Source organism: Dendrobates tinctorius, unplaced genomic scaffold (assembly GCF_039654945.1).
Source record: "Dendrobates tinctorius isolate UK_male_01 unplaced genomic scaffold, ASM3965494v1 ptg000116l, whole genome shotgun sequence".
In the NCBI taxonomy this organism is placed as follows: domain Eukaryota; kingdom Metazoa; phylum Chordata; class Amphibia; order Anura; family Dendrobatidae; genus Dendrobates; species Dendrobates tinctorius.
The window spans coordinates 20,421,437-20,436,821 of NW_027361784.1; the positions used below are offsets into that span (position 1 = coordinate 20,421,437).

Genomic DNA, 15,385 nt, shown 5'->3' on the forward strand with positions numbered 1-15,385 from the left:
AATCCACAACCTGTCTCCTCCATACATCTGTGACCTCGTCTCCCGGTACTTTCCTGCACGCAACCTCCGATCCTCACAAGATCTCCTTCTTTACTCCCCTCTTATCTCCTCTTCCCACAATCGCATACAAGATTTCTCTCGCGCATCACCCCTACTCTGGAACTCTCTACCACAACATATCAGACTCTCACCTACCATCGAAACCTTCAAAAAGAGCCTGAAGACCCACCTCTTCCGACAAGCCTATAACCTGCAGTAACCACCGATCGACCAAACCGCTGCACGACCAGCTCTACCCTCGCCTACTGTATTATCACCCATCCCTTGAAGATTGTGAGCCCTCGCGGGCAGGGTCCTCTCTCCTCCTGTACCAGTTATGACTTGTATTGTTTAAGATTATTGTACTTGTTTTTATGTATACCCCTCCTCACATGTAAAGCGCCATGGAATAAATGGCGCTATAACAATAAATAATAATAATAATAATAATAATAATAAGTGACTTATGGTCATTAGCTGTGGCACATGCCAACCATGAACTGGTGCAGCTCTGCATGGTTGGTCACATCAAGTAAGATATTAAACATCAGGGGCACATTTATAATATTATATCAGAAAAGGAACATTTTTAACACATCCAATTGGGAAACCTATTATAATTCCAAAATGCATTCATTAAAATTTACTTAGTTCTTAGGACAACCCCTTTAAAGAGAAACTTTACCCTAAGATTCTCTTGGGATTAGTGTGACACATTAGTAATATTTTCCTACTATAGAGAGATACATCCCATCATCTAAAATTTACCATTTGAAAAAAAAACAATGAACCGCTCTCTTCTTCCCCAGTCAGTGTTTGTTATCCATCTTGCTAGCATCTTCTCTGTATAACTCTGGTTCATTATTGTCTTTTTACCTACCACACTTGTGCATAACTGCATGAATTCGGCTTGAAAATAAACCTTCTTCTGGAATCATCATACGTGCCTCTGCAGTCGAGCTCAGCTGTCTGATGAAATCACTTTATGCGAGTACTGGCTCATACAGACATCCATAGTAATGGTGTCTCAAAAGCCCCACACTCGCAGCCTAGTTATGGAGTCAGAATAAACTTTTATTCAGGTAAAATGTATCTTTGTTTCGTATTATCCAGTAAATATAAAAAAATTGAGAGTCCTGGGTGGTTGATGCCTTTCAATAACTAACTGTATTGGTGATGACAAATAGCAAGCTCTCAAAACTACTCTGATCTCTTCATCAGGCATAGTCAAAAACAGTCTAAAAAATCGCATAATTATATACAACAGGACACAGCCATTGTTTAGACTTGGACCATATGGTTAAAATATTGTCAATGTAACGCTAGTAGGCTGGAGTAGGAAGAAAAATTTGACCATGAAGATTAGTATATTGCGGCACCATGTTAGTTCCCATCGCTGTACCAGTCTGCTTCAAATATACGTTGTCAGCAAATGTAAAGTAATTATGGGTTCAGATACAGAGTCAGCATCATCAATTCTTTTATTTTCCATGACTACTTGGTAGGTTTCAATTCCATCATGGTGGTGTGGGATATTAGAAAAGAAAGATTCCATATCAATGCTGACTAATGATGGTTCCTTCTGGTGGAGGACCTATTCACTAGGTCAATTGTGTCCCGAAGGTGCTTCGACATAGAATACCTTCTACTTATTCAGACACAAGCCCCAGTAAGGGTGCACACACATTATTTATTTACCTTTATTTTCCCAACAATTTTCAAACAACCCCTTTTATGTAGAACGACTAGCTGACTCTTATAGATTTACAGTTTTGCAAATGCAAACTATCATATGCTTCTCCAGGAACAATACATTACATGTGACACATAACCCCACACTGCAAGTTACACATGCTGTCTATAAGGGTATGTGCACACGGTGCGGATTTTGCTGCGGATCCGCAGTGGACTTGCCTCTGCGGATCTGCTGCAGATCCGCAGGCATTGTACAGTACAATGAAAATCTATGGGATTTCAAAACCGCAGTGCACGTGCTGCGGATTTTTTCGTGCGGATTTGCTGCGGTTTCATGTCAATTCTTTCTGCGGATTCCACAGTGGTTTGACACCTGTTCCATTGTCCAGGTGTCAAACCACAGGGGAAAACCGTTGGCAAATCCACAGGTAAAACCGCAGGTCACTTTACATGCGGTTTTACCTGCAAATCCGCGCGAAAAATCCGCAGCTCAATCCGCACTGTGTGCACTCACACTAAAAGTGCGGAAGTAAAACCATCACAAGTCCCCATTTATAGAGATTATATATTGCTGCTGATCCTTGTCTACCGACATCAGTATTGTTTTGTATGCAACATGCAAAATCTTCCTTAAAACTGATCGGAATTATATCACCGTGTAAACATGTGCAATGCACTGATCCTCATTTACAGGCATTCGTCTCTACACTAATTATTTGCAAATTAATAAATCTGATACCTCTTTAGGCAGAGTTCACATGATATGGCCGTGATGCATTTCCACTGCAATTACAAGAAAAAAAATGCACTGTGTCTCCAACATGTGAATGCAGTCTTAAAGAATTCATCAAGACCGGCGTTGTTCATGCTGGTCTTGATGAGGGAGGGTGTTGGAGTCAAAGGCACCTGATTTACTCAATGGCGTACGCTTCTTAATGAATCAAGTCAGGTGCGTGTGGAAGCTGACATGCTCCTCTGTGTGCCACACCACAAATCTTACTCCGGTCAGAGACTGGAGTAAGCGTGCTGGCATAAGGAAAGCCATCATGAATTAGACAGGCTGTTGTAACACACCCATGTTCTGCACCATCTTTGTCAATTTTTGACAAAAATAAGTGAAAAAAGCAAAAGTCCCAAAATTGTTTTGCAACAGATTTTTGGCAAAAGAGTTTGATGAATCGGAACCCAAAGGCTTGGAAACCAAGAGATATTATTGATGCTTGGCTGCTGTAGTAGATGAACCACATCTGCTATATATGTAATGGCCTGTTAGATATTAGGTATAATAAATGCAGCAGCATGAGAGGAGCATATTGAACTTGTATAGGCAGTGACCTCTCCACTCATTATCATTGCTGCATGTGACAGAAAGTGATATGAAGTGAGTGGGATGGATCATCCTCTAATTAACCAGATAATTAAAATATTAACAGTAGCAGTTGAGAGTGTTGATTTTGTGTCAGGTAAGTGACCTGTTTACTTTTGTTCACTGTTGTAAGAGAGGAGAGTGCTACATGTGACAGCTACTGTGTCATTAACTGGCAAAATGACTAATGAAGTGAGTGGAATTGGAACATGCTGTAATTAATGAGATAATGAAATTATTAACAGTAGTAGGAGAGTGTGTTGATTTTGTGTACCTGTTTACTTTTGTTCACTGTTGTAAGACATGAGAGGTGATGTGACAGCTATTTTGTAATGAACTGGCAAAATTACATGTATCCAATAAGCTTAAACTAATGAAGAGAGCAGAAGGAGAAGAAGATGTTGCTCTTTTGGAAGTCATTGACTTGTCGACACATATAATTATGTTGGTTAGAACAGGTGCTTCTCACAAAATTAGAATATCATCAAAAAGTTGATTTATTTCAGTTCTTCAATATAAAAAGTGAAACTCGTATATTCTATAGAGTCATCACACACAGAGATGTTGATGATTATGGCTTACAGCCAATGAAAACCCAAAAGTCATTATCTCAGTAAATTAGAATTAACAAAAAACACCTGCAAAGGTTTCATAAGTGTTTATAAAGGTCCCATAGTCGGTTTCAGCTGGCTCCACAATCATGGGGAAGACTGCTGACTTCACAGATGTCCAGAAGGCAGTCACTGACACACTCCGCAAGGAGGGGAAGCCACAAAAGGCCATTGGTAAAGAAGCTGGCTGTTCACAGAGTGCTGTATCCAAGCATATTAATGGAAAGTTGAGTGGAAGGAAAAAGTGTGGTAGAAAAAGGTGCACAAGCAACCGGGATAACTGGAGCCTGGAAAGGATTGTTAACAAAAAGGCCATTCAAAAATTTGGGGGAGATTCACAAGGAGTGGACTGCTGCTGGAGTCATTGCTTCAAGAGCCACCACACACAGACGCATCCAGGACATGGGCTACAAGTGTCACATTCCTTGTGTCAAGCCACTCATGACCAATAGACAATGCCAGAAGTGTCTTACCTGGGCCAAGGAGAAAAAGAACTGGACTGTTGTCAGTGGTCCAAGGTGTTGTTTTCAGATGAAAGTAAATTTTGCATTTCATTTGGAAATCAAGGTCCCAGAGTCTGGAGGAAGAGTGGAGAGGCCACAATCCAAGCTGCTGGAGGTCTGGTGTGAAATTTCCACAATCAGTGATGGTTTGGGGAGCCATGTCATCTGCTGGTGTAGGTCCACTGTGTTTTATCAAGACCAAAGTCAGCGCAGCTGTCTACCAGGAAATTTTAGAGCACTTCATGCTTCCCTCTCCCAACAAGCTTTTTGGAGATGGAGATGTCATTCTCCAGCAGGACTTGGCCCCTGTCCACGCTGCCAAAAGTACCAATACCTGGTGTACAAACAACGGTATCACTGTGCTTGATTGGCAGCAAACTCACCTGACCTTAACCCCATAGAGAATCTATGGAGTATTGTCAGGAGGAAGATGAGAGACACCAGACCCAACAATGCAGATGAGCTGAAGGCTACTATCAAAGCAACCTGGGCTTCCATAACCCCTCAGCAGTGCCACAGGCTGATCGCCTCCATGCCACGCCGCATTGATGTAGTAATTGATGCCAAAGGAGCCCCGACCAAGTATTGAGTGCATTTACTGATCATACATTTCAGTAGGCCAACATTTCAGATTTTGCAATCATTTTTCAAGCTGGTGTTATAAAGTATTCTAATTTACTGAGATAATGACTTCTGGGTTTTCATTGGCTGTAAGCCATAATCACCAACATTAACAGAAATAAACACGTGAAATCGATCACTCTGTGTGTAATGACTCTATAGAATAGAGGAGTTTCACTTTTTGTATTGAAGAACTGAAATAAATTCACTTTTTGATGATATTCTAATTTTGTGAGAAGCGCCTGTATCTGCTTGTGACAATACACTGACGTTAAGTAGGTGAATTAAAATAACTTGAAGTGAATTAGATAAGGAGATTGAAGATGGCAGCAGAATAAGATTATGATGATTTTGCGAATGAAGTAACTTGTCACCTTTTGTGATGATAAAGTAACTAACTTAGTCAATAAGATCATGATGATGACTGCAGCAAGAAAAGTATGTGCTGATCACACAGGGGAAAATTCCTCTATATCTTTCTGCCCTTACCTAAATAATCAGTGAGAAGGTATCATTGAGAGCAGGCTAACAGGGGAGCAATCTGTGAGGAAGCGTAGGGAATAATCTGTGAGAATGGAGTGAGACCATGGGAAACAATTGTGATAAAGACGGGGCAAGGAGAAGCAGTCAATGTAGTAGAGGAAGCATGGGGAGTGGATGGATGTCCGTGCTAGCCTCCGCCATTACGCTACAGGAACAAATCTCAAAACCTGAAGGGTAAAATAATAATACATTTTATTTCTATAGCGCTGACATATTCCGCAGCACTTTACATTTGAAAAACCTTTGGAGGACACCAGAAATGCAACATCTGAGTTGACCTTGAAAAAGGCAGTGACTTGTCAACTTGTATTTATAAATATGCTTTTGAGAACAAGGCGGCCTCAGACAGGTGTGATATAAGGAGGTGAAGTAGAAGAACTGGATAAATAATGCAATGATACCAGCAGCAGAAGAAGAGTGTGTTGAACTTGTTAGGAAAGTGACCTGCCTCCTCATGTGACGACATAAGTGAGAGTAACTTGTAGTCAATGAGATCAGATGAATGATGACGGCGGAAGGAGAGGCGTATGCTGATCTTGCAGGGGAAAGTAACCTGTTCACCCATGTTATTAAGATCAGGGTTAAATGTGATGCACAAAAACATAACCGGAGCTGTGTTGCCAACTTGACTTTTTATTTTTGTGGACATCCTATCAAAAAAAATCACAGAGAATATTTTTTTCTTTTCTTGCTAGTGTTAGTGACATTACATTCTAGTGATATATTTGGTATAAAATATATGAAAAAACATTCACACATCCATCTTTTAATATAGGCATGCAACCATATAATTGATAAAAGCATATTTACAGCTGCGTTACCCACCTGAGTTAGTTTAGGCCGGTAAGTGTCACAGGTAAGTTACACATTCAGCATTATCAGATGCCTTAAAACAAAAAAGGACCAAATCATATGGAACATTGCATTCCTTTACTGCGACTACCGACACTTATGAAAGCAGACGGGGCACAAGAAATAACAGCCATGTGTTCTCAAGAGAACCCCTGCAGTGCCACTGATTAAAGTGGGTCAGGCTTGCAAGCAGAACGATGCGCAATTATGGCTTAGTACCCAAGACGAGTTACATCCGAGACCAGGAGGTGCATCTTAAAGTAAATAGCAACTTTTTGTCATTATGGCATTTTTTAGACCCAAAATTCATCTCTACGTTCTTAATATATCTTTATAGTGGCTACATTTTTTCTTGGTATTCTGACACAGAGCTCCAAATCACCTGCACTGACGTAGAAAGCACAATGGCTTCTTGCAGCTGCCACAGCTGAGAGCATGGGAGTTTACTGCATACTATGTAATTATTCAATGGTCCTTACTGTTTTAACAAACTTTACATAAATCAGTCAATGATACAAGTGACTTTAAGGTGCTTTGTAATGCAACTTCTTAAAGAAAATGAGTTTTTTTTCTCCACTTATGAGCCACTCCTCTTCCAGCCACCTAAACTAATCGATCACTCTCAAAAATTGCTTCATTTCACCATGAGAGATAAGACAAACTCTCAGCTCACTGACGGATAAGAATTCATGCTACTCATTAAAGGACTGGGCTTATATGCTGTCTATAGAAGTCTAGGTAGAAAGACACATAAAGTAAATACTGTTTTTTTATGCAATGTCTCACTCTAGTGCTGGATTCTCATTCACACTGCTCAGTACAGCTGTATACTTTATTTCATGTCCCTGTTTTATGGATGTGTTACTTTGAAACACTGTTCACTCTCAAAAACTGCTTCATTCCATCATGAGAGATAAGACAAACTCTCAGCTCACTGAGGGATTGGGTTATAGGCTGCCTATAGAAGTCTATGGATAGGGCAACAAGAAGAAACAGTTTGAGGGCTACTTTTGGGGACTACTGTGGAGGCCATTATACAGTATGGGAGCCATTATACATTGTTGGTTCTACTGTGAGGCCATTATCGAGTGTGAGGGCTTCTGTGGGGCTCATGATACTGTGTTTTGGGGGACATCATACTAGAGGAGCTGTGTGTGTATCATAATGAGTATAGCGGAGCTGTGGGTCCATCATATTATGTATAGAGTAGCTGTGGGACCATCATACTGTGTATAGAGAGGCTGTGAGTCTATCAGACTATCTATAGGGAAGCTTTGAGCTCATCATACTGTCTATAGGAGAGGTGTTGGCCCATCATACTGCATGTAGAGGATCTGTAAGCCCATCATTCTGTGCATAAGGGAGCTGTGGGCTCATCATACTGTCTATAGGGGAGCTGTGGGTCCATGATACTGTGTATAGGGGAGCTGTTAGCCCATCATACTATGTGCAGGTGAGCTGTGGGCCCATCATACTGTGTATAGGGGAGCTGTGGGCCCATCATACTGTCTATAGGGGAGCTGTGGGCCCATCATACCGTGTATAGGTGATCTGTGGGTCCATCATACTGTGTATGGGGGAGCTGTGGGCCCATCATACTGTCTATAGGGGACCTGTGGGCCCATCATACCGTGTATAGGTGATCTGTGGGTCCATCATACTGTGTATAGAGGAGCTGTGGAGCCATCATACTGTGTGCAAGCGAGCTGTGGTCCCATCATACTGTGTATAGGGGAGCTGTGGGCCCACCATACTGTCTATAGGTGAGCTGTGGGCCCATCATACTGTGTATAGAGGAGCTGTGGGCCTATCATACTGTGTGCAGGCGAGCTGTGGGCCTATCATACTGTGTATAGAGGAGCTGTGGAGCCATCATACTGTGTGCAGGCGAGCTGTGGGCCCATCATACTGTGTATAGAGGAGCTGTGGGCCTATCATACTGTGTGCAGGTGAGCTGTGGGCCTATCATACTGTGTATAGAGGAGCTGTGGGCCTATCATACTGTGTGCAGGCGAGCTGTGGGCCTATCATACTGTGTATAGAGGAGCTGTGGAGCCATCATACTGTGTGCAGGCGAGCTGTGGGCCCATCATACTGTGTATAGAGGAGCTGTGGGCCTATCATACTGTGTGCAGGTGAGCTGTGGGCCTATCATACTGTGTATAGAGGAGCTGTGGGCCTATCATACTGTGTGCAGGCGAGCTGTGGGCCTATCATACTGTGTATAGAGGAGCTGTGGAGCCATCATACTGTGTGCAGGCGAGCTGTGGGCCCATCATACTGTGTATAGGGGAGCTGTGGGCCCACCATACTGTCTATAGGTGAGCTGTGGGCCCATCATACTGTGTATAGAGGAGCTGTGGGCCTATCATACTGTGTGCAGGCGAGCTGTGGGCCTATCATACTGTGTATAGAGGAGCTGTGGAGCCATCATACTGTGTGCAGGCGAGCTGTGGGCCCATCATACTGTGTATAGAGGAGCTGTGGGCCTATCATACTGTGTGCAGGTGAGCTGTGGGCCTATCATACTGTGTATAGAGGAGCTGTGGGCCTATCATACTGTGTGCAGGCGAGCTGTGGGCCTATCATACTGTGTATAGAGGAGCTGTGGAGCCATCATACTGTGTGCAGGCGAGCTGTGGGCCCATCATACTGTGTATAGAGGAGCTGTGGGCCTATCATACTGTGTGCAGGTGAGCTGTGGGCCTATCATACTGTGTATAGAGGAGCTGTGGGCCTATCATACTGTGTGCAGGCGAGCTGTGGGCCTATCATACTGTGTATAGAGGAGCTGTGGAGCCATCATACTGTGTGCAGGCGAGCTGTGGGCCCATCATACTGTGTATAGGGGAGCTGTGGGCCCATCATACTGTGTATAGGGGAGCTGTGGGCCTATCATACTGTGTATAGGGGAGCTGTGGGCCTATCATACTGTGTATAGGGGAGCTGTTGGCCCATCATACTGTGTGTAGGCGAGCTGTGGGCCCATCATACTGTGTATAGGGGAGCTGTTGGCCCATCATACTGTGTATAGGGGAGCTGTTGGCCCATCATACTGTGTGCAGGCGAGCTGTGGGCCCATCATACTGTGTATAGGGGAGCTGTTGGCCCATCATACTGTGTATAGGGGAGCTGTTGGCCCATCATACTGTGTGTAGGCAAGCTGTGGGCCCATCATACTGTGTATAGGGGAGCTGTTGGCCCATCATACTGTGTGCAGGCGAGCTGTGGGCCCATCATACTGTGTATAGAGGAGCTGTGGGCCTATCATACTGTGTGCAGGCGAGCTGTGGGCCTATCATACTGTGTATAGAGGAGCTGTGGAGCCATCATACTGTGTGCAGGCGAGCTGTGGGCCCATCATACTGTGTATAGGGGAGCTGTGGGCCTATCATACTGTGTATAGGGGAGCTGTGGGACCATCATACTGTGAATAGAGGAGCTGCACATTGGGGGACTCAGTGGACACTGTTCGATGTTAAGTGGGCACTTAAGAAGCATTATTCTTATAGGGTCACTCAAAGTATTGTGACTGTCAAAGAGCAAAATATGGACACTGTTTGATAGGGCATTGTAAGGGGCACAGTGGTGGCATTATTGTGTTGGTCAGTAAGAAGCGCACTGTTATTGTGCCATACAGCAGGTGCAGAATAGGGACACATATGGCAGCAGCGGATTCAGTAATAGGGTAACAGCAGGATGAGCAGTTTGTGCAGGTTGGAAATAGATGGGGACAGAGCTGGAAATGTGAGATGTCAAAGGTCTCTTTGTTGTATTCTCTGCAGCCGAGTCCTGGCTAGAGAAGTCGTCACGGTGGTCTGGACTAGATTGAAAAGACTTGAAAAATGAACGACTCCATCAGAAAGAACGTCTGTAAGTCACTATCTATAAAACTACTGCAGTCAATTGTAAGATCTACAGGACTGGTATCTACCACTATATGTCACCATATGGCGGTAATATCAGTGTGCCACCATAGTTGTAGTCAGGGTCCACTCAGATATTTCGCCTGCACCTGACCTGCACCCCTTGGTACGCCTCTGCATCACTGCATTGCATTCTCTGTGCCCATTTTGTGTGCAGCAGAAAAGTGAACTCGGTCACACAGAGTAGATGTATTTTTTTCACTTGGAGGTGGCATTACTACTTTTGGAGGGGGCATTTTACTTTTTAAGGCCGAGGGCATTCTCACTAGATTAGGGAGCCTTGGAAACCCATACCACGCCACTGAGTAGATCCCGTGTACGCAGGAGATTCGGATCTCTGTATTAGAAGATCGAGGCTCTGACCAGCAGATTATTACATAGGGAACTGATTTAGGGCAGAATATAGAGCCCATTTCTATAATATAGAAGAAAATCATAAGATCTGGTTATTTGCACATAAATAATCCTATCTTCGCCCCGTAATGTCACCGCTTTATAACCTCGAGCTAAGAGAACAAGACGGAATGGAACGAACCCTTTAAGAGATGAAGCTGTACAACAACGGACAGGCATTAAACATGGGCAGAGCGATCGAATCGAGATTAGATTCAGTAGGTATTCATTTAAAACACCCCGATAATTCAATAATGGGGCGCGATTCCTCTAGACAGGGCAGCGGCGGGAGCGCAGCAACGCATTGTTTCCTTCCCTTTGTGCTGGGTTATAAAGAGCTCAGTGTAACATTTACATTCTGATCAGTGGTAGGACTCTGTGATAATGTCTAACAGATGTGAATAGGGCATTGAGGGAGAAAAAAAAAGGAAACTTGATGTATTTAATAGGGGAGGAATTTGCTAGGTGCCGTGTGAAAAAGTGGCGGCTATTGTGCAGGCTGGCGCTTTGTTGAGCTGCGGTGGTTACGCTCAGTGAAGTCTCAGCGAATGATCCCATTTGTGCGGCAGAAACACAAGGCAGGAGAGTATAATAACAGGCGGAGCGCATGGAGCCGCGCTGTTACGGGCGGCCATAAATCACAGGCTTAATGACACGCCGCACTTTCCCTCTCGATGGCTCGATGACGTCTTTTAGATACTTTCTTCTGCGGTCTCGGAGGCTTGCGATTCTTTTCGGGAGGATGGATCGGACCGGCTGTTTGCCGCTGTTATGTTACGGAGAACTTTCAGTCGAGGCTGCAATAAAGGGAAAAAGAAAAAAAAAAGTTAATTTTCCCGAAGAATAAGCCTGAGACCCTAGTAAGAAAGTCAATCGGAAGAGGTCAGATCCCAATTCAGGACCCTACAACAAAATGTTTAAGGTCTCTCGAAACTTCCTAAAATCTGACCTAGTGAGTCTCATAGACGGAGCCGTCCTACTCAAGAACCCCCATCCATGAGTCACAGCTCAGAACAGTCTCAGAAAGCTGATCCCCCCTCGAGTCTGACACCCTGAATTTAATGGTAACTAGTTCAATAAAAAATGGTCCATGGAATGCCACATTGCTCCAGAAAAAAAAGCATGGTGTAGGGGCAGAGAGGCTGATTCCATTAATGTATCACTTTCTGAGCTGCTTGCTGCAGTTTTATTAAAATCTTAAAAAGTTTTCTCTGCTGTAGATCTAGCAGTTCTCTGAATGCTGAGCTCTGTATAACTCCGCCCACACCACTGATTGGCAGCTTTGTGAGTACACTGAGCACAGGCAGAAAGCTGACAATCAGTGGTGGGGACGGGGTTTTACAGAGCTCATGAATATAGAGGAATACATGACAGTAGGCTTTCTAGTTCTCTAGTAATAATTTCATGCTGATAAAACTGGGATTGTATCAAAACTGCACCAAGTAGCTCAGTAAGTCACACATAGCTGGAATTAGGGTTTCTGTCTCTACATTATTCTTCTCTTGAATTAGATGGCAAAAAACTGGTGAAAGATTCCCTTTACCCTTCAATCAAAACCTGAAAATTAAGGCGTTATTATTGGTATTTCCAAGATCTTGCCCCTTCTAACTTCACATTAACTAACCTGGAGGAGAAGCTGAAAGTTACAACTAAATATCAGACACATAGACATTAGTGGTAATAGACTGACTCACTAGTATTCTTTGTGAGCATGGTCTGATGTCGGCAAAGGTCCTCATGAAGGGAGGAAGTGAGCTGTGACATCACCTATTGTGAATGGTGGATCATGTGTTAGCTACTGTATATAGAGGTGTTATCAGTCACTGTACAGGAGGAGAAGGTGAGCTGTGACATCACCTATTGTGAATGGTGGATCATGTGTTATCTACTGTATATAGAGGTGTTATCAGTCACTGTACAGGAGGAGGAGGTGAGCTGTGACATCACCTATTGTGAATGGTGGATCCTGTGTTATCTACTGTAGATAGAGGTGTTATCAGTCATTATGGAGGAGGTGAGCTGTGACATCACCTATTATGAATGATGGATCTTGTGTTATCTATTGTATATAGAGGTGTTATCCATCATTGTACAGGAGGAGGTGAGCTGTGACATCACCTATTGTGAATGGTGGATCCTGTGTTATCTCCTGTATATTGAGGTGTTATTAGTTATTGTACAGGAGGAGGTGAGCTTTGACATCACCTATTGTGAATGATGGATCCTATGTTATCTACTGTATATAGAGGTGTTATCAGTCATTAAGGAGGAGGTGAGCTGTGACATCACCTATTGTGAATGGTGGATCCTGTGCTATCTATTGTATATAGAGGTGTTATCAGTCATTGTACAGGAAGAGGAGGAGGTGAGCTGTGACATCACCTATAGTGAATGGTGGATCCTGTGTTATCTACTGTATATAGAGGTTATCAGTCATTGTACAGGAGGAGGAGGTGAGCTGTGACATCACCTATTGTGGATGGTGGATCGTGTGTTAGCTACTGTATATAGAGGTGTTATCAGTCATTGTACAAGAGGAGGAGGAGGTGAGCTGTGACATCACCTATTGTCATTGTGCTAAATGCCACATTGCAATCCTATTGGTGATGATAATGAGAATGCTGAAAAGTTTCCTGTTCAGAACAGGAAATGTGAGTCTAGTATTAAGCTTAGTGGCCAGTGTAAAAAAAAATGCAAGTTTTCTTAATGTAATTAATGATATGTAAAAAAACATGAAAAAGTATAGAAAATGTTAATTTACCATAAAAATCTGATTCTGTCAAAAGTGGCCAGTTTTTGCTCTTATTCCATTCCCTTATCATTCTATTTTATTTTTTAAACTTTGTGATATGATTCCAGAGCTATTGGCCTTTTTATTTAGTGCTAATTTCTATGGTCTTTGCAAAAGGGAGGTGTCTCACAGGATCCTCTGGGGCGTATCTTTAGATGCATAATTACCCTATGAGCACTGCCCCATTAAAAAAGATCATAACATTTTACACTAAATAGAATAGCTCATATTTGGAGAATCATACGGCATATTTTAATAAAAAATATCATACGCGTGGGAGCAATGGGAATAAAATAAGAGCAAAAAATGGAAACTTTTGACCTACAGACAGATTCTCTAGAAACAATTGGTGGGTTGATCACAGGTGGAAAATGAGCAATAATACAACATACAACCTGTAGACAGTTGTGGTGCTGATATTAGAATAAATCTGCCATGTTTTCCTAATCCAGAACAATCCCTTTAATTACAGTCATGTCTGAGTTATAAAATGTTGAAGGGAGATTTATAAATGATGTATAAATATAGATGGCGGACTGTTGGCACTGTGAGTCTTGGTGCCATGTGTGGTCATCAAAGGGGTCCACTCAGTGCCCAAACTGGAGCCATAGGTGTCTATATATGTATATGAGTTGGAGTTATATATATATACACTCACTGGCCACTTTATTAGGTACACCATGCTAGTAAGGGGTTGGACCCCCTTTTGCCTTCAGAACTGCCTCAATTCTTCGTGGCAGAGATTCAACAAGGTGCTGGAAGCATTCCTCAGAGATTTTGGACCATATTGACATGATGGCATCACACAGTTGGCGCAGATTTGTCGGCTGCACATCCCTGATGCGAATCTCCCGTTCCACCACATCCCAAAGATGCTCTTTTGGATTGAGATCTGGTGACTGAGGAGGCCATTTGAGTACAGTAAACTCATTGTCATGTTCAAGAAACCAATCTGAGATGATTCGAGCTTTATGACATGGCGCATTATCCTGCTGAAAGTAGCCATCAGATGTTGGGTACATTGTGGTCATAAAGGGATGGACATGGTCAGCAACAATACTCAGGTAGGCTGTGGCGTTGCAACGATGCTCAATTGGTACCCAGGGGCCCAAAGAGTGCCCAGAAAAAATTCCCCACACCATGACACCACCACCACCAGCCTGAACCGTTGATACAAGGCAGGATGGATCCATGCTTTCATGTTGTTTACGCCAAATTCTGACCCTACCATCCGAATGTCGCAGCAGAAATCGAGACTCATCAGACCAGGCAACGTTTTTCCAATCTTCTACTGTCCAATTTCGATGAGCTTGTGCAAATTGTAGCCTCAGTTTCCTGTTCTTAGCTGAGAGGAGTGGTACCCAGTGTGGTCTTCTGCTGCTGTAGCCCATCTGCCTCAAAGTTCGACGCACTGTGCGTTCAGAGATGCTCTTCTGCCTACCTTGGTTGTAACGGGTGGCAATTTGAGTCACTGTTGCCTTTCTATCAGCTCGAACCAGTCTGCCCATTCTCCTCTGACCTCTGGCATCAACATGGCATTTCCGGCCACAGAACTGCCGCTCACTGGATTTTTTTTCTTTTTCGGACCATTCTCTGTAAACCCTAGAGATGGTTGTGCGTGAAAATCCCAGTAGATCAGCAGTTTCTGAAATTCTCAGACCAGCCCTTCTGGCACCAACAATCATGCCACGTTCAAAGGCACTCAAATCACCTTTCTTCCCCATACTGATGCTCGGTTTGAACTGCAGGAGATTGTCTTGACCATGTCTACATGCCTAAATGCACTGAGTTGCCGCCATGTGATTGGCTGATTAGAAATTAAGTCTTAACACACAGTTGGACAGGTGTACCTAATAAAGTGGCCAGTGAGTGTATATATATATATATAATATATTGTGATGTAGCGCCTACTATGTGTGTTAGGGAACACTTGCTTGGCAGCGGATTAACGTAGTGAGACACGGGTTTTTCACATGAAACAGTCCATATGGTTTATTTAAGCGCCATAGACCATGCTGTAAGCCAGGTTGTACATCAGCGGCTTA

The 15,385-nt window shown here is 43.3% G+C and overlaps 1 protein-coding gene across 1 annotated transcript in view; it reads right to left on the reverse strand.

The window, feature by feature from the left end:
• Window positions 1-5,991: 5,991 nt before the first annotated feature.
• SAMD12 (sterile alpha motif domain containing 12) overlaps window positions 5,992-15,385 on the reverse strand; it is a 701,452-nt gene continuing 692,058 nt past the window's right edge. The window contains exon 5 of the mRNA XM_073590234.1: window positions 5,992-11,346. Coding sequence (XP_073446335.1) covers window positions 11,324-11,346 — 23 coding nt within the window. The 3' untranslated portion in view covers window positions 5,992-11,323. The remainder of the gene's footprint in view (window positions 11,347-15,385) is intronic.